The 25975-nt window shown below is 42.0% G+C and overlaps 1 protein-coding gene across 1 annotated transcript in view; it reads left to right on the top strand.

The window, feature by feature from the left end:
- The first annotated feature begins 2292 nt into the window (after positions 1 to 2292).
- The window catches only part of CNN3 (calponin 3), a 74105-nt gene continuing 50422 nt past the window's right edge, over positions 2293 to 25975 (top strand). Inside the window, exon 1 of the mRNA XM_077452857.1 lies at positions 2293 to 2469. Coding sequence (XP_077308983.1) covers positions 2413 to 2469 — 57 coding nt within the window. The 5' untranslated portion in view covers positions 2293 to 2412. The remainder of the gene's footprint in view (positions 2470 to 25975) is intronic.

Here is a 25975-nt window from a genome sequence, read left to right as displayed (position 1 = left end):
TAGTGCCCTAATTCTGATGTCAGTGGGAGGAATAGTGCCCCATCCCTGGTGTCAGTGGGAGGAATAGTGCCCCATCCCTGGTGTCAGTGGGAGGAATAGTGCCCCATCCCTGGTGTCAGTGGGAGGAATAGTGCCCCACCCCTGGTGTCAGTGGGAGGAATAGTGCCCCACCCCTAGTGTCAGTGGGAGGAATAGTGCCCCACCCCTGGTGTCAGTGGGAGGAATAGTGCCCCATCCCTGGTGTCAGTGGGAGGAATAGTGCCCCATCTTTGGTGTCAGTGAAAGGAATAGTACCCCATCTCTGGTGTCAGTGAAAGGAATAGTGTCCCATCCCTGGTGTCAGTGGCAAGAATAGTGCCCCATCCCTGGTGTCAGTGGCAGGAATAGTGCCCCATCTCTGTTGTCAGTGGCAGGAATAGTGCCTCAACCCTGATGTCAGTGGGAGGAATGTATCCCTGGTGTCAGTGGAATAGTGCCCCATCCCTGGTGTCAGTGGGAGGAATATATCCCTGGTGTCAGTGGCAGAAATAGTGCCCCATCCCTGGTGTTGGTGAGAGGAATAGTACCCCATCTCTGGTGTCAGTGGGAGGAATAGTGTCCCATCCCTGGTGGCAGTGGAAGGAATAGTACCCCATCTCTGGTGTCAGTGGGCGAAATTGTGCCCCATCCCTGGTGTCAGTGGCAGGAATAGTGCCCCATCCCTGGTGGCAGTGGAAGGAATAGTGCCCCATCTCTGGTGGCAGTGGAAGGAATAGTGCCCCATCCCTGGTGTCAGTGGGAGGAATAGGGCCTCACCCCTGGTGTCAGTGGGAGGAATAGGGCCCCATCTCTGGTGTCAGTGGGAGGAATAGGGCCCCATCTCTGGTGTCAGTGGGAGGAATAGGGCCCTATCCCTGGTGTCAGTGGCAGGAATAGTGCCCCATCCCTGGTGGCAGTGGAAGGAATAGTGCCCCACCTCTGTTGTCGGTGGCAGGAATAGTGACCCATCCCTGGTCAGTGGGAGGAGCAGTGCCCCATCCCTGGTGTCAGCGGGCGGAATAGTGCCCCATCCCTGGTGTTAGTGGCAGGAATAGTGCCCCATCCCTGATGTCAGTGGCAGGAATAGTGCCCCATCCCTGGTGTCAGTGGGAGGAGCAGTACCCCATCCCTGGTGTCAGTGGGCGGAATAGTGACCCATCCCTGGTGTTAGTGGCAGGAATAGTGCCCCATCCCTGGTGTCAGTGGCAGGAATAATGCCCCATCCCTGGTGTCAGTGGCAGGAATAGTGCCCCATCTCTGGTGTCAGTGGCAGGAATAGTGCCCCAAGGGCCAAATAAAGGCAAGCAAGGGGCCACAGTTTGGAGACTCTGGTGTAAAGGAACCATAAAGTGCCAGAATACTGTAGTATCAGTTTAGTCTGAACCGAGGAATCATTCCATTCACATGAGTTCGTCTTTGAAAATGCGTTATCGTACTGGATCACACTGGTGCAATGCAGGAAATGCACAAGATTCACTGCATTTCCCCCGCAATGCATAATGCCCATGTGATTTGCTGCAAGATTAACGACATCAGAAACAGAACATAAAATGCAGTGTGATTGCCATAATTGCATCAGATGAGTGATAACACCCAAGTAATGGGATTCAGGTGCGGGGAAAAAGGGTCCTCTACCATTTTGGTGCGGATGTGATTTGTGCCATACACAATGACTCAAATCGCACCGCACAGACATCATATGTGATGTGCGGAGGAATGCAGTGCGATTCCTGTGGGAATCACATGCAGTGTTACACCAGTGTGAACCTAGGCTGCAACTTCAAAGCCCCTGATCAGTGCGATTTGCACCTCAGATTTTACGAGCTTGCGACTTCATTTAACAAAAGCCTATGCAAGCCAACAAAATCCCCAAAAGTAGTTCAGAGTCGCTGCGACTTGCGTAGCAACAATTTTAACAGTTCCATTGCAATGGGGTGCGAAGTGTCATTTTGAACTGTCCAATCACACCAGTGCTAACCAGTAACAGACACCTGTCATGTGATGACTGTACACCTGATCTCTCCCCCGCACACACTCCACACAATCACAACCGAAACCACCTCCAGCTAAAGCGCTGCTACAGCGACTGAGCACACATCTCCACGCAATAAAAACACCAGCAATCTCAGTCTGTCCTTGTGAAAGCTCCACCAATCAGCGAGCCCTTTCACTTCATCTCCACCCCGCCTACGACCGCTTTACAATCCCATTGGCTAAGCCGCATCAAGCCTCCACCGTTCGGTTAACGCCTACTGGTCCGGGAGGCACGCCCACCTCCGATCCTCTTGTTGGGAGCAGAGGACTAGAAGGTTCTGTTCGCGCCGCCGGTTTAGTCGAGTCGTCTGTGGAACCGCTGGAAGAGACAAGTGACCCGGACAGAGCGAGACACCGGCAATGGCAAGCTTCAACAAGGGACCAGCATACGGGCTCTCCGCGGAGGTCAAGAACAAGGTAAAGTGTGCCAATAGCGGACTATGAAACCGTTATAGGGGGTGACCTGGGGGGGGTACCGAGACCGCCGAGGTCATGTGACCAGAGCAACCAGCCAATGAGTGACGGAGCTGGCTATTATGTGCTATTTGATATCAGGATAAAAGTAAAGGGGCTCCCATCTACTACTATACATCGTCATAAAGAACTTCTACAAGTACAATAGTCCTAATGGAGGAAAAAATGTTTTTTTGTTTATATAATATATAATATATATATATATATATATATATATATATATTCAACAAACTTTCTTTTGGTATTGTGTAAATACCATCAGGAGCATTTCTATGCTTCTCTGTCTAATTAAAAAAAAAAAATAAATATATATATATATATATATATATATATATATATATATATATATATATATATATATATATATATATATAATATATATTCTTTATGGGATGCTGCACCCTCCTACGTATGCTTGCACAGGCCAGATTTGGTTTCCCCCCTCCCCCACCTCCAGTGGGAATTTGAGTCTTTTCCGAATCCTGCTGATTGAGCATAAAAAAAAAAAAATCTGCTCTCTGCTTCGTGAACATAAATGTCCCTTTTTAATGGCTTGTTGTCCAATAATTGCAGGCTGGTGATCAGTAGGCGTTTTTCCACCATGATTTCTTTTCTTGGACGTTGCGTCTTTTTATATGACCGATCCAATTTTTTATTTTTTTTCCCCCCATACTGGAAAAAGGACTGTGTTCTCTTTTTTGTTTTTTTTTGACCAGAATCATTCCTCTACTAAAGATTTGCCTAGATGGGGGGGGGGGGTTGTCAGCCTTCAGTGTGATTTTTATATGTGTGAGTATTGTGATCTCTCCTGCTGTTGAAGAGTCTTGAACGCTGAAGTGACTTGTGCCCTCTGGGACAGTGAAAAGGATTGCATTCGTAGGAGTTTTTCTTCCTCAGCACCCTGCGGAGATCAGACTTCTGCCATGATTCTTCTGGATTGTCCAGCTTCTAGAAGTGGGAATGTAAGGAGCAAGTTCTGGAAAAGTAGAACTCGACAGCTGTTACCCATCTGCACAGAAGATGACCCGACGTTGACGGACATCCACCTCCTCATACATTTCAGTGGGAGCTTTGTAAAGGAAAACGCAAAGGATGAAGGTGTTGCCTGTCTGGTGGATGTTAATTAGCCTTGCCTCCTATAGTCTGGGAAAATTCAGGGGGGGGAAAAAAAAAATCCCCTCTCCCACCCCTTCCCCCATCACATTCCAGGGGCATTACCTCATAGCTTCTGGGCAGGGGAAACATCCAATGGTGTGGGCTCAGCATACAGAATGTTCATTGTCTCCTTCCAGCATCTCCAGCCAAACTGCAGAAGCACAAAGACTTGCTGCTGGATTTCACATTTCCATAACTCCTTCAGCACTTGTTTTTCTTTTCCCATTTCAGGCTCAAGTCTTAAACGGCTAACAATTGGTTGTGTTGGACACACTCTTAATTATTTCTTTTACATTTCAGGCACTGCGTTTTTGTTTTTAATAAACCTGTCTAAGGCTCTGTTTGTAAACTAATTTACCAAAATTTAAGCCAAGACTTGATCTTGGAAGCCAGGTTGGCAATGCCCCTTTAAAAATTTAAAGCCAACATCCAACTTTTGAGGTTTTCTGTAGTTCCCGGAGAGGCTGCCCCCCCCCCCCCCCCAAAAACAAAGCCCTGCTGGATTCCCAGAAAAAATGGCCACCTTTTAACGAATACTTCAAAAAAAAAAAAAAAAAAAAATATATATATATCTCCTATACTTTTTCTCAATTGATACCTATTTTTAGTGTAATGTGACAGGTGTGTTTTTTATTTATTTTTGACTAATAAAAAAAATGATTACCATTTCTTTTATAATTATGAAGAACTGTAAGACGGGGTTTACATATGTGCGAGATTTCAGCCCCCTCCTGTGCGACTTTGTTCAGGGGCGAATTGTCGAAGTGTATGACAATGGAAATCTCACCTGAACCAAAAGTATTGGTTTAAGTATGGGGGGCATTTTGCGTGAGTACTTGTATGCTTAGTATCGGTGCAATGCTACTTCATTGAGCTGCTTATTCACCAATTGAGCTGTTTTATGCAGCTTAGATTTAGGCTCAGTTCACATTATGAACTTAAATTCATTCGATGGCCTTAAATTGCACTAAAGATGTGTATGCAGCAATTGCAACCGGGTCTCGTGGTTGTTGTGTACCATGCAGTCTGGTGCCTGCAAACACAATGTGTTTGTGACCTGCGTTTGGGGTGTTAAGACTGCATTGCTTTGGCCCACAAGGGTAGTGCAGTTCGAATCCGGTGTGGGAAATACGAACGGATCGAAGCGTTTCACACACTGCATTCGTGTTTTTCTAGCTATAAGATTTGTTAAATGTCATGGTGAAAGATATTTATTTGAATGGTATGGCTGCCCACTGAGGAAAAATACTGATGAAAAAATACTTATAATTTTGATGAAATATGATGATTTCGCTAATTAAAGACTGGTACACTAATCCCCAGCATGTGGTGATCCGGCTGACTTTTATGGACTGACTGTTTGTCCGATTTTTAACCTCTGAAATGTTACCAGGCAATTCGCCTAACTGCAGCCTTGTTTACTCTGTGCTGTTAGAAATTATAGGTAACCTTAGAGTTACTTTACAGCATAAAAATTACAGGGATATTCCCAAATGACATGTTAAAGGGCATTTTTCTACAATATTTTTGGGACTTTCCGAACGCTAATCCTTTTGCAAATATTTGTAGTACAAACTGCTTGCATGTTCCTTGCGAGGTCTAGAATATGTCCATGCCATCTGAGAAGTCTATTGAAAGCCATGAAATCCACAGCCCCCCCCCCCCTGCACTTTAATAATGCACTTTATTATCATTCTACAGGATTTCTATAGTGCCAACAGTTTGCACAGTGCTTAACAAAATGAAGGCAGACATTAAAGTTGCATTAAAATTTGGTGCAAGAGGAATCTAAGGGCCCTGCTCTTGGTTGCATTTGAAAACCAATGTCCTATCAGAAGCCCTTTGTGTGGTTTAGGCCTACTGAGAATGCCTACCAGTCTACTCCTGCTTTTTATAATCTTTTTATTGATATTATCTTGTACACAGGCTCTATGACTAAGCACTACATTGGAGTGTGAAATGCGTTAGCTCCTGTCTGTTCCTGCTGTGGCTTGTATTTTTGTTCACAAGAACTTTTGAATAAAAGACAAAGAAAAAAAGTTTGAGTGCGGCTGTCCAGATCTTCCTGTTTTTGCGGCTCTGGAGGTAGACATGATGCAGCTGTAAAGCCTTTTTTAATAATCAAGATAAAGCCCCATTTTGGGAAGTGCTGTAGAAAGTTTGAAAAGGGAAAATAATTGATAAAAAGGTAATTTCCATTGTTGTGGCTTGAAGTGCTATAAAACCTCTTAAAGCTGTTGTATGCCCGCAAAAAAAAAAAAAAACTCTACGCGAAAGGCATTATGAGTTATGAAGCACCGACATCGCCTCACGGTCACCACTGAGGGAGCTGACCTGTTCCCGCAGTGTTTTTTTTCTTCCGGGTTCGCAGCTCCAGCACTGTGGCCGGAGCTGCAATGACGTCCATTCCTATGCATGCGTGCGGGAATCCTCTTTCCAGCAAGGAGCTCTGATTTTTTTTTTTTTTTTTTTTTTTTTTTTTTTTCCAGGAACATCCGCTTGACCTGCAGAGCGCATGCACCGCTGACGTCAGCGGCTGCATGCACGGTAAATATATCTTAAACCGTACAGGTTTAGGAGATATTCATTTTGCCTACAGGTAAGCCTTATTCTAGGCTTACCTTTTTAGGTAATAAATGTGAAAGCGTGGTATACAACCACTTTAATGACTTCAACTAGAGAATGTTGCAGGTTGACCTTGCTATAGAAATGCACCAGGAAGCTAGCAAGGCCTATTTTTCGCTGCAATGTTGGGCCCTCCACCCTGTTCGTAATTGGCTCACCCCAAGGTGGTGTTGTATCTGAGTTATTGTGGTCACCTTAATGAGTTTGGCTGACACTTCAGTGCTGTAGGCCCCATTCGCGCTTCATTGAGAGGGAACGTGTTCCTGTCTGAATTTTTTTTTTTCCCCTGTTTTCTGCAGGTCATGCACAGGGCACCCCTTAAAAGGGATGCCTAATGTGCCAAAGATGCTCCTGCACCTTCTTTTGGGCGTGAAGTGTCGCTCTTCTTCTTCTTCTTCGTCACCTTCTTCTGTCACTGCTGCCAACAGTGTGTGGGGCACCTAAATGTACATTTTGCTATGATTTTTGCACTAGTATTGCCATTCAGCATGCGATTTCAGATATACGAAGTGTGAATGGGACCTTTTTAGTCAGATTTCCCCCCCACTATATGCATCCACACAAACGCTAGGCCGATTCTGGTTAATGGGCATTTATGCAGTCACTTTGTTTTTGGATTGTAGGGGAAACGGAGCACCTAGGCACTCTAAAATGGAGAACATACAAATGTGTACAGCATCCTGGATTGAACTAAACCAATGGTCACAATACTAATCACTAAGGGTTTACCCATTTCCCGTGTTAGTAGGTTGTCCATGTTTCATGAGCAGGATGTTCTGAGGGGGTCGTGTTGCCCTTTATAAAACAAGCGCAGTGACTAACAGGGCTTAACGAATTTTGCTTGGATTCCTAGGAGCCAGATAGAAGAGCAGAAACCGCTCTGGCTGTGAAAAGGGTTAAAGGATAAGTTCACCTTTGGGAACATGTTACACCCTTTAAAACTTTGTTAGTAGAAGGAACAAAAAAGTTTTAAAGGGTATAACATGTTCCCAAAGGTGAACTTATTCTTTAACCCTCTTCACAGCCACAGCTGCTTCTGCATGGGCTTTTTTTTTTTTTTTTTAAAGCCCCCAAAACATTTTCTGAAAGCAGATACTTTAGAGAATAAAATAGTGGTAGTCCCAGTTTTTTTGTCACACGATGTTATAAACGCAAAGGTCTAGGAATTGTAAAATTTCAGTAAAAAAAACACATTAAAAGTTCATTTTAAGGGGACACAAAAAAAGCAATAACTCGCCCAATTTTTTGTTAAACTACAAAAGCAGAGGTTGTACCGAGTAAATACTCAACGTGTCATTTTGCGCACCCCTGTGAAATGGTGTCAAACTTCAGTACCCTATATTTTCCATAGGCAATGCTTTAAAAGCCCCCTTTAGGTCGTTTAGCGTTACGAGGGATGTCTGGTGCTAGAATTATTGCTTTCTTTTCAGCGTGTGCAGCAATATGTAATGTGTATCCCAATAAACGTTTCTGTGTGTAGGTGCCCCAATGCATGCGCTTACTCGTGTGTATGTGTGAGATATATCTATCTATTATATATATATTTTTTTTTTTTTTTTAATTTATGGTTCTGGACCTGTCGTGCTCCAGAAGACTTTGGGAAGGAGAACTTCTGATTTGTCTCAGGTGACAGGAATGGAAGTTGGCGCAGGTACCTGCTCCCCTCCCCAAAAGCTTCACAAACAGGAGTCCGGAAGGAGGCCACCTTAAAGCGGATGTTCCACTTTTGGGTGGAACTCTGCTTTATATACCTGTAAATCTTTTGATTTGTAAGATTTTGGAAAAAACAATAATGCGTATCACAACCCATAAATGGCAGCATTTGAGTATCGGAAAACCCTGTGTCTGGGAAGGGGGGTGTCTTAAGGTTGCGGGTATGTGCAAGAACCTGAGGGGATGCTTAATTTTCTTCACTAGTGTTGCTTTAGGGCATCCACAAGTATGTTGCGAATTGAATCCATGGCCAGTCTTGACACTGATGTAGCTGTACATTTTTCCTGAAAGTCTGACAGATGTAACCTTTTGGTGCCCACTGAGGACGTGATAGATGTTCGGAAACACTGGAAAAGAATATCCATATTTTGCAGAATAATGAATGTTGAGCAGTATTGAAAGGAGGGATTAGACACAGATATGGGACAATTATTTGTCAAACAAAAACTAATCATTCTGATTACAACGTGTATGACTCCTGTTTCTGATTTTGTAGGATTGCCTTCAGTTTAGCTGACAGGAGGTCGTATAACTTTGATATTTGCATTGTCTGTAAAGTTGAACAGGAAGTTCAGATTATGTGTACTCTTGGGAAAAACTCTTCTTTGACATTCTGTGACTTTGACCTTTTTTACTGTACTTTTACTAACCTTGGAGACATGAATGCACAACATTTGTGCTCAGGGTGGTGTGTTAAAGTCTATATTTCCATCTAAGGAAAAGCTGTTTCTGGATCTAAAGAAACCAGTTGAGCGATGGCAAACATAGTAACTCAGCTGTCTAATGGCGTTTGGAACAATTCCCAGGGCAAGTGCAGCTTCACTTTTGGCAACCAGCTGTTGTATAAAATAGCTGAAGGATTTCTAATTTTCCCCTTCCTTTTTTTTTTATTTTTTATTTATTTATTTTTTTTTTTCTAGTTTTAAAAGTGATTGTGTGACCATCATTGTGAAAAAAAGAGGGGGGGGGGGGAAGCTACAAAGTCTAGTTTGACTAGGGGAAACTGTGAAACCCAAAGCTTTTGCTTTAAAACTTGTCTAAACCCAAAACACTTTTTAATATGTAGTAATACCTTGGATTGCGAGTAACGTGGATTGAGCGTTTCACATTACGAGCAGGATTCAAGTCTCTGGGGTGTGCAGTACCACATTTGGCCAGAGGTGCGGGGGTGACAGTCCGAGCCGCTCGGAAACACTCTGATGCTAAAACACTCGGTTCCCGAGTGTTTCCGGCACCCCTCACCTGCTTACATGTGGTACTGCATACACTTCCAGTGCCACTGGAACGGATTATCTGAGTTTCTGTTATCTCCTATGGGGACACTCACTTTTGATATACGAGTGCTTTTGTTTACATGCATTCTTCTGAAACTAATTATGCTCCTAATCCAAGGTACCACTGTACTGTACCTCACCAGTCCTTTAAAATGATTGTAAAGGTGTGTGTGTGTACGTGTATAGGCAGGCAAGTATAAAAAAGTTATACTTGCCTGCTTTTGTGCAGTGGATTTACAAACGACATCCCCGATCCTCTTCTTGAAAGACATGCAGTGTCCTTGTCACTCCTGTGAGCTTAAAGCATAAACGCCCTAATCTTCTGTAAACTAAAAGTCTATCTATCCACCATGTATTGGACATGAAGGCAGACGTGTTTGAGGTTCAGCCTGTGTGACTACCATGGCTTTTTCTAAAGATATACAGATGAGAAAAAAGGGTGTCGATGTGAAGGAACGCAAAGTGTTATCCACAGGATTATTATGAGGTGTAAATAAAGGGCATGTCTGAAAATTTTAAAACTAATGCAACCACCCCATTTTTGGGAGGCAGTAGTTTAAGGTTTTGCTTTTGCTTTTAGGTTTTTATATACTTTAAAGTAGAGCTAAAGGCAAAACTTGTTTTGGATAGTGGAGAGGGAAGGGAACACCTTTCAGGTTTTACTGCTATCTGTGTCCCCCATTAGGAAGATGCACCCTATTTTGTCTTGTTTACCATTATTAAAAGTGAAGGTAAAAGAGAATCTCTAATTGTTGTCCCCAGAAAAGTAATAGAGGGAAGATAATTTCAAAGGGGAAGCTAGTTCTGGTGACCTGGGGGTCCCCAAGAAATTCCCTTTTTAATTTGCAGGAATTCTTCCCATTTGGCTATGGGACAGTGAAGGGAAATCTCCCCAATTGGACTAATGGCAAAATAAATAAATAAATAATAAAATGGGTTAGAGCCTCCCCTTAATCCAAAATCAAGACAAAACGTTTTGCTCATAGTTCTACTTTAAGTACAGGTATAGTTGTAAAGCAGCATACTGTGTGCAGTACCACAGAAGGTATGATAGGTTTGTATACTTTGTAATAGCTGAGAAACCTGCTGAACGGGATATCCAGAGAAGTAAAATTTGCTCGTAAGCTGAACTCTAGGCGTTTTTTTTTTTATTTTATTTTTTATTTTTTTATTTTTTATTTTTTTTTTTATAGGCATTCATTGATCAAGTTATGGTTGCTCTAGCTAGAGGCTCCACTTTTCTTTGCACCAGTTATTTATGTTCCTAGGATTCAATAGTGATTTGCAGATTGGTCTAAGAAAGAAGTAAACTGAAATGGGCTGAAAGTGCACACTTTTGGGTTTAATTTGAGGTTATGTACATCCATATCAGAGGAAGGGTTTAGGAATTACAGCCCCCCCCCCAAGGGACCAAAAGTAATTGGACAATTGAATCAAAAGCTGTTTCATGGCCAAGTTTGGGCAACTCCTTCCTTATTTCTTCATCAATTGAGCAGATAAAAAGGTCTGGAGTTGATTTCTAAGTGTGGTAATTTGCACTTGGAATCTATTGCTGGGAACCTACATCATGCATTCAAAGGAGCTGTCCGTGCAAGTAAAACGGGCCATTTTAAGGTTTCAAAAACTAAACCAATCCATCAGTTAGGAGTGACCAAAAATCAACAGTTTGGTACATTCTGAGAAAAGAAGAAAGCACTGGTGAGCTCAGCGACATAAAAAGGCCTGGACGTCCACGGAAGACAACAGTGGTGGATGATCGCAGGATCCTCTATGAAAGGGAAACCCATTCACAACATCCAGACAAGTGAAGGACACACTCCTGGAGGTGGGCATATACAATCGAAGACTTCACAAGAGCAAATACAGAGTGTTCATCACAAGGTGCAAACCATTCATAAGCCGGAAGAATAGAAAAGCCAGATTAGACTTGGCAAAAAAACATCTTTTTGAAATGGGATATTGCCTGCATAGGAAGGGCATCGTTTTAAATGCGTCAGCAAACGCATGGACTTGTCTCCCATTCACAGATCTCTGCAACCAAATAAAATGGTTATGCTGGGGGAGTCACCCACAGCTGCACTAATGTAGAGGGGCAAAAATAATGCCACAGGGAGAACAACCCTGCAGTTTAGATATGGAGGGTGGGGAATGTGACCTTAATAAAGAATGCAAGAATTACAATAAACCAATCTATTTTACATGTATAATGAAATTTATATATTTTCATTTGACAACCTGAAGAAATGACACTTTGCTACAACAGTGTAAATTTGCTGTCCCCTCAAAATAATTCCAACAGTCTTTCATGTCTACACTTCTAAGTGAAAATGTCCAAATTAAACCCAAAGTTTAAATATTTTGTGTGGCCACCATTATTTTCCAGCACTGCCTTAACCCTCTTGGTCATAGTGTTCACTGGAGCTTCACAGGTTGCCACTGGAGTGCTCTTCCACTCGTCAATGACAACATCACTGAGCTGGTGGGTGTTGGAGACCTTGCGCTCCTCCACCTTCCGTTTTGGAGGATGCTCAACAGATGCTCAATAGAGTTTAGGTCTGGAGACCTGCTTGGCCAGTCCATCACCTTTTACCCTCAGCTTCTTTAGCAAGGCAGTGGTCATCTTGGAGGTGTGTTTTTGGAGTCGTTATCATGCTGGAATACTGCCCTGTGGCCTAGTCTCTGAAGGGAGGGGATCATGCTCTGCTTCAGTATGTCACAGTACATGTTGACATTCATGGTTCCCTCAATGAACTGTAGTTCCCCCAGTGCTGGCCGCACTCATGCAGCCCCAGACCATGACACTCCCACCGCCGTTCTTGACTGTAGGTAAGACACTTGTCTTTGTACTCCTCACCTGGTTGCCGCCACAAATGTTTAACACCATCTGAACCAAATACGTTTTTATCTTGGTCTCATCAGACCACAGGATATGGTTCCAGTTATCCATGTCCTTAGTCTGCTTGTCTTCAACAAACTGCAGGCTTTCTTGTGCATCATCTTTAGAAGAGGCTTCCTTCTGGGACGACAGCCATGCAGATCAATTTGATGCAGTGTGTGGTGTATGGTCTGAGCACTGACGCTCTGATTTTCCCCCACCCTTTCAACCTCTGCAACAATACCGACAGCACTCGTACATCTATTTTCCAAAGATAACTTCTGGATATGATGCTGAGCACGTGCACTCAACTTCTTTGGTCGACCATCGCGAGGCCTATTCTAAATGGAACCTGTCCTGTTTAATCGCTGTATGGTCTTGGCCACCATTCTGCAGCTCAGTTTGAGTCTTGGCAGTCTTAATGCCTAGGCCAACACCTGCTCCCCATTCACACCTGAGACCTTGTAACACTAACAAGTCGCATGACACCAGGGAGAAAGAAAATGGCTAATTGGATCCAATTAGTGAATTTTCACTTAGGGTTGTACTCACTTTTGTTGCCAGCGGTTTAGACATTAATGGCTGTGAGTTATTTTGAGGGGACAGCCAATTTACACGATTATACAAGTTGGACACTCACTACTTTACTTTGTAGCAAAGTGTAATTTCTTCAGTGTTGTCACATGAAAAGATGTGATAAAATTACAAAAAATGTGAGCGCTGTACTAGCTTTTGTAAGATGCTGTATATTTGGACACTGTCCACGGAAGACAACAGTGGTGAATGATTGCAGGGTCCTCTCTATGGTAAAGGAAAAAACCCATTCACAACATCCAGACAAGTGACGGACACTCTCCAGGAGGTGGGCGTATCCTTGTCAAAGTCTACATTCAAGAGAAGACTTCACGAGAGCAAATGGGGTTTGCGACAAGGTGCAAACCATTCATAAGCCAGAAGAATAGAAAAGCCAGATTAGACTTTGCCCAAAAAAAAAAAAGCCAGACCAGTTCTGGAAAAGCATTCTTTGGACAGATAAAACAAAGATTAATCTGTACCAGAATGACTGACTGGAAGAAAAGTGTGGAGAAAGCTTGGAACAGCTCATGATCCAAAGTGCACAATGTCATCTGTAAAACATGGTGAAGGTAGTGTAATGGCATGGGCATGCATGGCTTCCAGTGGGACTGGGTTATTTATGTGATTAGAAGATGGAGGCAGCCGGATGATTTCTGCAGTGTTTAGAGAGATACTGTCAGCCCAGATTCAGCCTAAACGCAGCAAGTCGATTGGGTGGTGCTTCACAGTACAAATGGACAATGATCCAAAACGCACTGCAAAAGAAACTCAGAAGCTTTTGAAGGAGAGGTGGAATATTCTGCGACGGCTGAGTCAATCACCTGATCTCAACCCAATTGAGCATGAATGTCACTTGCTGAAGGCAAAACTAAAGGCAGAAAGGCCATGGGTGAGAGAAGTCCCGGATGTACAAGGTGAGGACTGGGATGACCTGTGGACCCACCCGTTCAAGCACTTTGTGTCCGAGAGATGGGTTGATTCAGTTCAGATTTTTGCACAGGAGCTATTGCGCGCCTGCCAGATTGGGTAAAATCTTCCCCACGGCCTCGACAAAGTATTGGATATGTCTCCACTCACCTGCTGACGCCGATCACGTTTTTTTGGCACTGTCCTCGTATCCAGAGATTCTGGAATATTGTTTTGTGTTTCGGAATTAATTTCAGTTCCTATACCAAAGACCATTAAGGTCTGTCTTTTGGATCTAGTAGATGTAGTGCCTACACGGGCCATGAGTACAATGTTGAATGTCCTCTTTTTTTTTTTTTTCTACGGAAGAAAAGCTATCTTGCTGGCCTGGAAAAAAACAGAGGCTCTAAGCATCTCCGCTTGGAAAGGTCTGGTAAATTCAATGCTACCTTTATTATAAAGCCACATATGAAGCTAGGGGCTGTAGGAAAAAAATATAGCACTCATGTTTTAATTCCAGCGCCACTGTAGGGCGAAGGGATATGATGGGCACTGGGCCAGATGGATTCTCCATCTACGTAACCGAATACTCAACATTTGGTATGCTAAGGGGTAAAACCTGCTGAGAATGGTACCGTAGACTGTACACAGCAGCCCCACGCATACATGAGTAATGGGAAACGGTGGATCCTTCAGTAATATCGAGATGTGACTGGGGGGGGGGGTTAGATGGCAGCAGGTTTTATTTAGATAGGGTAGGCCACTTGGCCTGGTTATGGATACTGTCCTGAGTGGACTGGACATAGCCACTGTTGTATGATAGATATAGATATAGAATAAAAAAAAAGCCCAGAAAGAAAAAAAAAAATGAAGACAGCTGCAGTTAGAGCCTGGCAAAGCATTGTAAACTTAATTTTCCATGGGTTCAAGACTTTTACCCCACAGAGAGCTACTTTCTATGGAACTCATGCTGGTGTGTTCCCGAGGAGTGCTGCTGCATCCATTGACAGATGGGAGGAGACAGGTATCTGTCCCACGGGAGTGTATGCTTCTTCCTGTCACGGCGCGCTGTCTGCTGGGACACACGGGTCCCAGAGACAGCGTGGACCATTCCCATTGCGCTGTGCGACTCGTGCATGCGCAGTAGGGAACCGGGAAGTGAAGCCGCAAAGCGTCACTTCCTGATAACCTCAACGAGAATGGTGGACCCTGGGACAGGTGAGTGTCCATTTATTAAAAGTCTGCAGCTGTAGTATTTATAGCTGCTGGCTTTTAAATTATTTGTATTTTTTTTTCTCCAGTGGACTCCCTATTTAAGCAGATGGCTCTGATCGGTGGCTTAACATGTGAACAAAAGGCTTCACTGCCCAGGACCTGCACCTGAAGCCGTTTGTAGAATCTGCTCGGGTGCTGACATCACTGGATCCCTGGACAGTTAAGTGTCCCTAATTAAACGTTAGCAGTTTCGGTATTTTATAGCTGCTGACTTGCATTTCTTGGGGGGGGGGGGGACTAGGGGTGTTTGGCAGACAGCAACTAATGCAGCTTAATCATGCATTTTTTATTTTTTTTTCGCTGCCCCCAACGGCTAGTCTAAACAAGACCCAAAGGCCTTGTTCATGCTGGGTATACTACTACAGCAAGGCTGTGTTTGGCTGAACAGGGATGCAAGGTTGTTCCATGCATCCCATGCAGGCAGTCCTATTTGATGTCAATTGGGACACAGCGGCTGCACAGAAATGCACCGGTGTTCTGTGCAGGTAAACACAGCCCTCCATGGGCGTACAATGTAGCACACCCCATTGAGTGAGGCCTTAGGAATTTAGCAGAAATTTTGTAAGTGGGGTGTTTTTTTTTTTTTGTGGTTTTATGGTTTGGGGTCTTTTTCAAAATCTGGAAGCTATAAATTAAGGCATCCAAAATTTGAGATTTTTGGATATGTTTTTGATTATCGCCATTTCGCAAAAAGGTGCAATTCTAAAATTTTACAAATATTTTTATTTTTTTTGCAACCAATATTGTCTTGACATATTTGCGCAAATACCGCGGGGCCTTAAAAATCAGTAGTAGCAATTTTGTTAAATTTGTGTAATAAATAAAAAAATTATATATATATTCATTCAAATTTTTATGTTTTTAGTGGATTATTAGCAAAAATATTGCTTTCATAAACATTTCCGTAAATATAATGGGACCTTAAAATCAGTAGCACCTTCTTTTCATTCTACTGGTCATGTGTTTTCAGAAAATATATAGTTTGGGGGGTCTTTTACAAACTCTGAAAGCTATAAGTAAAAAATTAAAGCAAAGGAAAAATTGCAAAAATGGTCTGGCCACCTGAGCGTACAAAATGGAGCACAGGACCTGGCAGCAAAAGGGTTAATGTCTTGAGTGCATAGTGTTTATGCCTACATTAAAGGAGAAGTATAGCCAAAGGTACTTCTCTTGTAGATCACAGAAGTGCACTTCGTTCTGCACTCCTCCTGTGACCCAGATTCAGCTGACGGCAGGCTTTAGCGTCAGAGCCAGTCCAGAATCATCGGGGATCCTGATAATGTCAGCATCCGCCAAGATGGTCCAGCTTTTGGAAAAGGTTCCTGCACTACCAATTTCAGCCCATAGATTTGAATGGAAGTCGCATCCTCATCTTAGTTGATGTGATTTGGATCTGACATTGCAGGAAGATTACACAAGCATTCCCTGAAGTTGCTTCAAAGTAGTGTCAAAGTCTCGCCGAAGTAGCCTGGCAAAGTCACGTGACTTTCATGCTGGAGCTGTGTGAACCCGGCCTAATCTGTTCACTATGTGGAATCTTAGCTGAGATTAAGTTCATTAATTCAGATAATGCAGTTACCATACAAGAAAACGCATTTTGTTCACACCTGAAGTGTACAGGTAAAGGCATACGTTATGTCTGCACAATGGCTTATTGTTTCCACATTGCATACTGTTATGCAACACTTATCAAATGAACCACAGCCCAGCCAGCAGGTCAATAAAAACATGCCCTTCCAATGTTCTTCTCATAAGCAGCCTCTAGCACTGGGGATATCTTACTTGAAAGTGCTGGCTGTCAAAATTCAACATAGTGGAAGTCAAAGAAAACTTCAAACTTGAGATAGAGGTAGAGATAGAGAGATATTATAAAAAAAAACTTCCTCTTACCTGCCACTGGATTTGTCACTTGATGTGAAATAAAGGGCTGCTTTAACCCTTTTCCGCCGAGCGTACGCACATCTGCGTACTCGGCTTCCGAGGGTTATACCGGGATGATGCCCGCACCTGCAGGCATCATCCCGGTACCGTTTTTTACAGCAGGCGATTGGCTATCCAGGCATAACAACCGATGCGGCTAAAAGCCGCTCGGCTGTTATGCCGGAGGAGCGGGAGGGGACGTCCCCCCCTCCCGCCGCCTCTCGCCGCTGTTACCGGTGCTCCCGCTCGATCGGGAGCACCGATTTGCGATCCGTCGGCTCTGGCTGCTGGGGAGGAACTGGAACGAAGCCGTAATCGGCTTCGTTCCAGTCTCCTCATCGTAAACACGGAAGCGACGTCATGACGTCACTTCCCGTTTACTCGGCTGCCAATGGCGCCGGTTTAAAAAAAATATCCGGTATTCAGAATCGCCGTTTTCGGCGATCTGAATACATTGAAGTGTAAAGGAGGGGTGGGGGGTCTTTTAGACCCCCGATCCCTCCATAAAGAGTACCTGTCACCACCTATTACTGTCACAAGGGATGTTTACATTCCTTGTGACAGCAATAAAAGTGATCAAATTTTTTTTTTTTTTTTTTAAACAATTTAGTCATTTAAAAATAAATAAAAAAAATAAAAAAATAAAAAAAAAAATTTCAAAGCGCCCGCCGTCCCCGCGAGCTCGCGAAGCAAAGAAAACGCATACGGAAGTCGCGCCCGCGTATGTAAACGGTGTTCAAATCACACATGTGAGGTATCGCCGCGATCGTCAGAGCGAGAGCAATAATTCTAGCAGTAGACCTCCTCTGTAACGCTAACCTGGTAACCGTAAAAATTTTTTAAAGCGTCGCCTATTGAGATTTTTAGGTACCGTACTTTGTCGTCAATCTACAAGTGCGCGCAATTATAAAGTGTGACATGTTTGGTATCTATTTACTCGGCGTAACATTATCTTTCACATTTCGCAAAAAAATTGGGCTAATTTTACTGTTTTGTTTTTTTTTTTATTCATGAAAGTGTCCCTTTTCCCAAAAAGTTGCGTTTAAAACACCACTGCGCAAATACCGTGTGACATAAAATATTGCAACAATCGCCGTTTTATTCTCTAGAGCCTCTGCTAAAAAAATATATATAATGTTTGGGGGTTCCAAGTAATTTTCTAGCAAAAAATATGGATTTTAACTTGTAAACACCAAATTCCAAAAATAGGCTTAGTCATGAAAGGGTTAAAGTATACATGAACCCCCTTACCTTGTAAAGCCCATTCAGTTTAAAATTGGAACGAGAAATAACTTTTTTGAAATGTGTTTTTCTGGATATTTTTTTTTTTTTTCATGTTTCTCACTGTTAAAATAACCCTACCGTTAAAATTAGACTGATAATTTCTTTGTCATTGGGCAAACGTTCAAAATTGGCAGGGGATCAGATACTTTTTTCGTGTGTGTGTGTGTGTTTTAAGTCAGGTTTCTGATGTGAAGGGGGGGGGGGGAGAGGGAGACAAAGATCAATAATTTTTCAGAACTTTTTCTACCTTTTTTGACCACTGGGCACTTAAACACCCTTAATAACCAGACCAATTTTCAGCTTTCGGTGCTCGCATATTTTGAATGACAATTACTCAGTCATGCAACACTGGACCTATATGAAATTTTTGTCCTTTTTTTTTTTTTTTTTTTTTTTTTTTTTCACACAAATGGAGCTTTCTTTTGGTGGTATTTAATCACCACTCGTTTTTTTTTATTTTTTGTGCTATAAAAGAAAAAAGACAGAAAATTCGGTTAAAAAAAAAAAAAGTCTTTTGTTATAAAATTTAGCAGATTGGCAATTTTTTCTTCATAAATTTTGGCCAAAATTTATACTGCTACATATCTTTGGTAAAAATAAGTACAAATTGGATATTATTTGGTCTTTGTGAAAGTTAGTCCACAAGCTATGGTGCCAATATCTGAAAATTGATCACACCTGAAGTACTGACGGCCTATTTCAATTCTTGAGACCCTACCATGCCAGAAAAGTACAAATACCCCCCAAATGACCCCTTTTTGGAAAGAAGACATTCCAAGGTATTTAGTAAGAGGCATGATGAGTTTTTTTTTTTGAAGTTGTCTTTTGTTTCCCCACAATTCTTTGCAAAATCAAGATGTATGTATGTATGTATGTGTATATATGTATATGTATATGTATATGTGTATATATATATATATATATATATATATATATATATATATATATATATATATATATATATATATATATATATATATATATATATATGTATGTATGTATGTATATGTGTGTATATATATATATATATATATATATATATATATATATATATATTTTTTTTTTTTTTTTTCACAATTGTCATATTATCAGGTTATTTCTCACACACAGCATATGCATACCCCAAATTACACCCCAAAACACATTCTGCATATTACTCCCGAGTATGGCGATACCACATGTGTGAGACTTTTACACAGCGTGGCCACATACATAGGCCCAACATGCAGGGAGCACCATTAGGCGTTCTGGAGCACCCAGGACAATTCTGATATTTCTCTCCTACATGTAAAAATCATAATTTGCTAGAAAATTACATAGAATCCCAAAACATTATATATGTTTTTTTTTTTTTTTAGCAAACACCCTGGAGAATACAATGGTGGTTGTTGCAACTTTTTATCTCGCACGGTATTTGCGCAGCAATTTTTCGAATGCTTTTTTTTTGGGGAAAAAGTTTTTTGTGCTTAAAAAAAAAATAATAAAAACGCAGTAAAGTTAGCCCAATTTTTGCATAATGTGAAACATGAAGTTACACTGAGTAAATAGATACTTAACATGTCACTCTTCAAAATTGCACACGCTCGTGGAATGGCACCAAACGTCGCTACTTAAAAATCCCCATAGGCGACGATTTAATTTTTTTATTTTATTTTTTACTGGTTATATGTTTTGAGTTACAGAGAAGGTCTAGGGCTAGAATTATTTCTCTCGCTCTTCCGTTCGCAGCGATACCTCACATGTGTGGTTTGAACACCGTTTTCATATGTGGGCGGGACTTACGTATGCGTTCGCTTCTGCATGCGAGCACATGGGGACAGGGGCGCTTTAAAAAAAAAAAAAAAAAACAATTTTATTGTTCATTTTACTTTATTTTAGTTTGACATTTTTTTTTTTCCTCCTCCGGCGGTCACGGTTGCTTTCAAGTGCGCGCCCCAGGGGGCGCGCGGGAGCGGAATTCTGGGAGGACGTCACATGACGGCCTCCCAGAGTTAAACAACCGCCCTGTAGCCGTCATTCGGCTATGGCCCGGTTGTTAAGTGGTTAATGTGACCTATAAACTGTACAACTCAGTTGAACAACAAACTGAAATGTTTTAGGAGGAGGGAAGTGAAAATAATGGGTGCACACCCTTAAACTAATTCTTTGTTGCAGCACCTTTTTTGATTTTATTACAGCACTCCGTCTTTTTGGGTATGACATGGCACATGGTGACTTGGCAATATTTGCCAATTCTTTGCAAAAATAGTCTGTCATCTCTGTGCATAGCCCTCTTTGGATTTCCAATGGGATTTGGGTCTGGGCTCTGGCTGGGCCAATCCAAAACATTAATCTTCTGGTGAAAGCCATTGCTTAATTTGGATGTATGCTTTTTCAGTGATTGTCATTGTGAAAGATGAAATTCCTCTTCATGTTCAGCTTTCTAGTGGAAGCCTGAAGGTTTTGTGCCAATATTGACTGGTATTTGGAACTGTTCATAATTCCATCTACCTTGACTAAGGCCCCTTGCTCCAGCTGAAGAAAAACGGCCCCAAAGCATGATGCTACCACCATGCTTTACTGTGAGTATGGGCTTCTTTTGGTGAAGTGTAATGTTTTTGTGCAAAAAAAAAGTATGGTGAAAAAGTTCAACCTTGATTCCATCAGACCACAACACCTTTTCCCACATGCTTTTGGGAGACTTCAGATGTGTTTTTGCAAACTTTAGCTGGGCTTGGATGTTTTTTTTCTTAAAAGGCTTTCTTCTTGTACCTCTACCCTTTAGCCCAGACATATGGAGAATACGGGAGATTGTTGTCACCTGTAACACACAGTCAGTACTTGCTAGATATTCCTGCAGCTCCTTTACTGTTGCTGTAGGCCTCTTGGCAGCCTCCCTGACCAGTTTTCTTCTAGTCTTTTAATAAATTTTTTGAGGGATGTCCAGTTCTTGGTAATGTCACTATTGTGCCAGATTTTATCTACCTGATTACTGTTATTGTTTTCTATGGTGTGTGTGTGTATATATATTATATTATATATTTTTTTTCTACAATCTATCTCTCTCTTTAAATTCTGTCTCCTGACTCCTTTTTTTTTTTTTTTTTCCCTCTGCTTTGGAAACTGTGAACCATGGCTTTTGCTGTAGAATGCGACTAAGTCAGGAAAGACCTACTAGAACAGCTGAACTTTATTTGGGGTTAATCAGAGGCACTTTAAATGGTGGCAGGTGTGTACTGACTCCTACTTTCCTGAGTTTGAACGTGATTGCTTAATTCTGAACACGGCTACACCCCCTGGTTATAAGAGTATGTGCACACTTATGCAACCACATCCATTTTTTTTTTTTTCCTTTTTTTCATCCATTGGGTATGGCCGTTCACCACGTGATTCATCACGGCCGATCAGATGGTTCCATCCCCACTGTGCACGGCGCATGCGCGCGATCGCATGTCAGTGGCGGCATGTTCCCAGGAACACTGCTCATCACCGACACTGGTAAACAGTCATTGGCTGTCTACCCATGTGATCGGCTGTTAATCCTTTCACAGCCTGTTGGGAATCTTCTCTTGTGATCAGTCAAAACTCCAGATGTATTGAGAAGCAGAAAATTTATTTCTGATGTGGCCCACAACAGGGAGACATGCTTACAGGACAGAAGCTGAAGAAAAATGTCTCCCAAAAGAATGTGTCTCTCTCCCCCCCCCCCCCCCCCCTTATTCCTACAAGAATACAACCTCTATGCTTCTATTGGCTGAGGAAACATAAATAACGTTGTCATGGTACACGATGGTACTTTATTTTGATATTCATGTTTCCTGTACAATCTTAGGCTATCATATTTAGTTAAACCTAATCATCCTACAACTTACTATGGAGTTAGTTAAGACAAAACAATACAACAAGTTAATACAATAATGTGCTCAGAAATACGTTTTTAAAAATCAGTCTCAGGAATATTGTTTTTCTAATAGTCACACAATAAACATTTAAAACTTTTCTAACAAGCCGATCACTAAATGTCAACAAACCGCGGTAACAAGATGTTACCGTGTTCTCCTCCTCACACACTGACCTTGTGTGAGGAGATTGCGGTAACATCTTGGGGGGGGGGGGGGGGGAGAGCTGGTATTTGTACTTTCCTGACTTGTTAGTGTCTCAAGAAATGAGATACACCTGATGTACTGAAGGCCTGATTAGATGTGATTGGCACCATAGTTTGTAGACTCTATAACTTTCACAAAAAGCATGACTGAGTAAATGTCATTCAAACTGAGCGCTGAAAATGAGTCTGGACAGGAAAGGGGTGTAAGTGCACTGTATTGAGGTGGTAAGTTCTACACTTGATGCTGGTTCTCAGTGTGTGTGTGTGTGTGTGTGTGTGTGTGTGTAAACATTGCCAGCACAAGTCTTGGCCATTGGAGCACAGCCAGAAAACTGACTATGCTGAGATGGATGTGCTTCTATGCTTAGTGTGGTCAGTCTGAATTAGGAAAGCAGAGGGACTGGCAGGATCACCAGGTATTTTACACAAAGGAAGCAATACATAAAGCAGGATATTTGTTTAACCACTTAAGGATCAGCCACCACAGTTAAACTGTGGCAGGTTGGCTTCCCTGGATGAATCGCCCTAACTGTACTTCAGCTGCTTTTAAGAGCTGTAGCGGCACGCTCTGACCACCACGTTCGCCCCTGATTGACAGACCCCTGGTCTGTCTATGTAAATCTCCTGTTCCTACTGTTGAACAGCGATCGGTCGCCTCTCCTAGGCAGTCCCATTTCTCCCCCCCCCCTCAATTACAAACACTCCCTAGATAACACACTTAACCCCTAGTGTTAACCTCTTCCCTGGCAGTGACATTTATACATGAATCAGTGGCTATTTTTAGCTCTGATCGCTGTATAAATGTCAATGGTCCCAAAAAGTGTTCAGTGTCCGATCTGCCCTAAATCTATTTTTTAGATGCTATAACTTTTTTTTTTTTTTTTTTTTTTTTTTTTTTTTTTTTTGCGCAAACCAATATTCGCTTATTGCTATTTTTGGCAAAAAAATTCACAATAGGCTTTTCACTTTTTGTTTTCTAGCACATAAATAAAACCCCAGTGGTGATCAAATGCCACCAAAAGTGCACTATTTTGAAGAAAATTATAAAAATTTTGTTTGGGTACAGTGTTGCATGACCGCAATTGTCATTTAAAGTGTGAAAATGCTGACTATTGTCCTGGGCAGGAAGGGATGAAAGTGCCTTTGAAGAATTGAAGTGGTTAATACAACTACATAGCACATATTAGGGATACACATTCAATTGATGGGGGGTTCTAAACCTTCCTCACTCAAACCTTCCACACAGTAGAGAATTATTTGATCCCCTGCAGATTTTATAAGCTTGCCCACTTGCAAAGAAATGAAGGGTCTATAATTTTGTATCACAGGTGTAATTTAAAATTTATAGAGACAGAATATCAACCAAAAATCCAGAACAAACGCATGATACAAATGTTCTAAATGTAAGATTCAGTGATCCCTAATCGTTTACGTATGCGTTCGTTTCTGCGTTCCAGGTCGTCGGGATGGGGTGCTTTAAAAAAATTTTTTTTTTTTTTTTTTTTTTTTTACTTGATTTTCTTTTTTCGCTGTTTAACCACTTCCCGACCAGCGCACGACGATGTACGTCGACAGAATGGCACGGGCAGGCATATTGGCGTACAGGTACGTCCAATATTCAATGCCGCCCTGCCATCGGGAGCGCGCCGCCAGTGGCGCGCTCCCGCCCCGGGTGGGCACCCCCGTGAGTCCGGTCGCGGGACCCGCGGACTCGATCGCCGCGGGCATCCCCGCGATCGTCTCACGGAGCGGCCGAATGGAGGAAATGCTGTATAAACAACATTTTTCCATTCTGCCTAGCAACTAGTGATGCTGATCTCTGCTCCATGTGATTGGAGCAGAGATCAGTGTTCACTAAATGAAAGCCCAACCCCCCCACAGTTAGTAACACACCCCTAGGAACACTTAAACCCTACACTGCCACCCACTGGTTAACCCCTTCACTGCCAGTGTCATTTACACAGGAATCACTGCATTTATATAGCAGTGATTACTGTATAAATGACAATGGTCCCAAAAATGTGTCAAAAATGTCCGATGGGTCCCCCACAATGTCGCAGTCACAATAAAAATCGCTGATCGCCGCCATTACTAGTAAAAAAAATAATAATAAAAAATTAATAAAAATGCTATAAAACTATCCCTATTTTGTAAACGCTATAACTTTTGCGCAAACCAATCAATAATCGATTATTACGATTTTTTTTTTACCAAAAATATGTAGAAGAATACGTATCGGCCTAAACTGAGGGAAAAAATTTTTTTTATATATTTTTGGGGGATATTTATTATAACAAAAAGTAAAAAATAATGCGTTTTTTTCAAAATTGTCACTCTATTTTTGTTTATAGCGCAAAAAATAAAAACCGCAGGGGTGATCAAATACCACCAAAAGAAAGCTCTATTTGTAGGAAAAAAAGGACGTCAATTTTGTTTGGGAGCCACGTCGCACGACCGCGCAATTGTCAGTTAAAGCGACGCAGTGCCGAATCGCAAAAAGTGGTCTGGTCTTTGACCAGCAAAATGGTCCGGTCTGCAAGTGGTTAAACAAAAAAATTGGATCACTTACATTCCTTGTAATAGGAATAAAAACTTTGTAAAAAGGGGGGGGGGAAGCATGACATGTCGTCCTCAACTATGAGATCTGGGGTCAAAAAGTCCTCACATCTCATATTTGGACTAAAATGCAATTTAAAAAAAAATAAATAAAAGACAAAATTATTATCTTTTTTGTGTGTGACTTTTGACGTCGCTTCTGCCCTGCTATAGTATGGAGACAGGTGGGGGCCATCTTCCCCTCGCTCTGGCCCCATAAGGCAAAATCTTGCATGGAGCTCCAGACCAACGGCGATTGGTTATTTTGTATTTCTTTCATTTGCGAATAATGGCTCCAACAGTTGTCTCCTCACTGAGCTTCATTCTGATGGTTTTGTTGCCCAGTCCAGCCTTGTGCAGATCTACAATCTACAAATACCTGACCTGCTTTTGAATGAAAGGGATTCTGTGAACAGCTCCTTCTTCTTTTTTTTTTTTTTTTTTTTTTTTACAAGTTGTCATTAGGAGCACCTTCTTAAATTGAAAGGACTAATCTGTGTACCACTGTAGCCAGTCTGTGGGAGCCAGAATTTGTTGGTTGGTATGGGATACAAATACTTATTTTACTCACTGAACTGCAACTCAGTTTATAACATTTGTATAGTGTTTTTTTATGGATTTTTGGTTGAGTTTCTATGTCTAATAATTTTTCCCCACTATGTGTGTGGAAGGTTTAGGACCCCTTTCAGATTTTGGTGCTGTCTGGCAGCCGTGATTTGTCCGCTGGGCACCCGTGATCGCTCGTTACGGAGCAGGAACGTGGAGGAACATGGATCTGTGTGTAAACTCACAGATCCACGTCCTATCGGGAGAGGAAACGGTGTGTGTATTCCTAGTGAATATGGGAACCCCAATTGGTCTCGTCCCAACCCCCCCACAGATAGAACACGCCTAACCCCTTCCCTGCCAGTGACATACAGTAATCAGTGGCTATTTTAGCTCTGATCGCTGTATAAATGTCAATGGTTTAAAAAAAAAAAGTGTCGTGTCCAATCTGTCCGCCGCAATGTTGCAGTCACAATAAAAATCCCAGATCAGCGCCATTACTTGTAAAAATATAAATAATAATAAAAAGCCATACATCTATTCCCTATTTTGTAGGCGCTATGACTTTTGCGCAAACCAATCAATATACACTTATTGTGATCTAGAATACATATCTGCCTA

The sequence above is a fragment of the Lithobates pipiens genome, unplaced genomic scaffold (assembly GCF_037356315.1).
Source record: "Lithobates pipiens isolate NorthernLeopardFrog02 unplaced genomic scaffold, aLitPip1_a1.2 Scaffold_23, whole genome shotgun sequence".
Lineage (NCBI taxonomy): Eukaryota > Metazoa > Chordata > Amphibia > Anura > Ranidae > Lithobates > Lithobates pipiens.
This window is presented reverse-complemented; position numbering and strand designations above follow the sequence as displayed.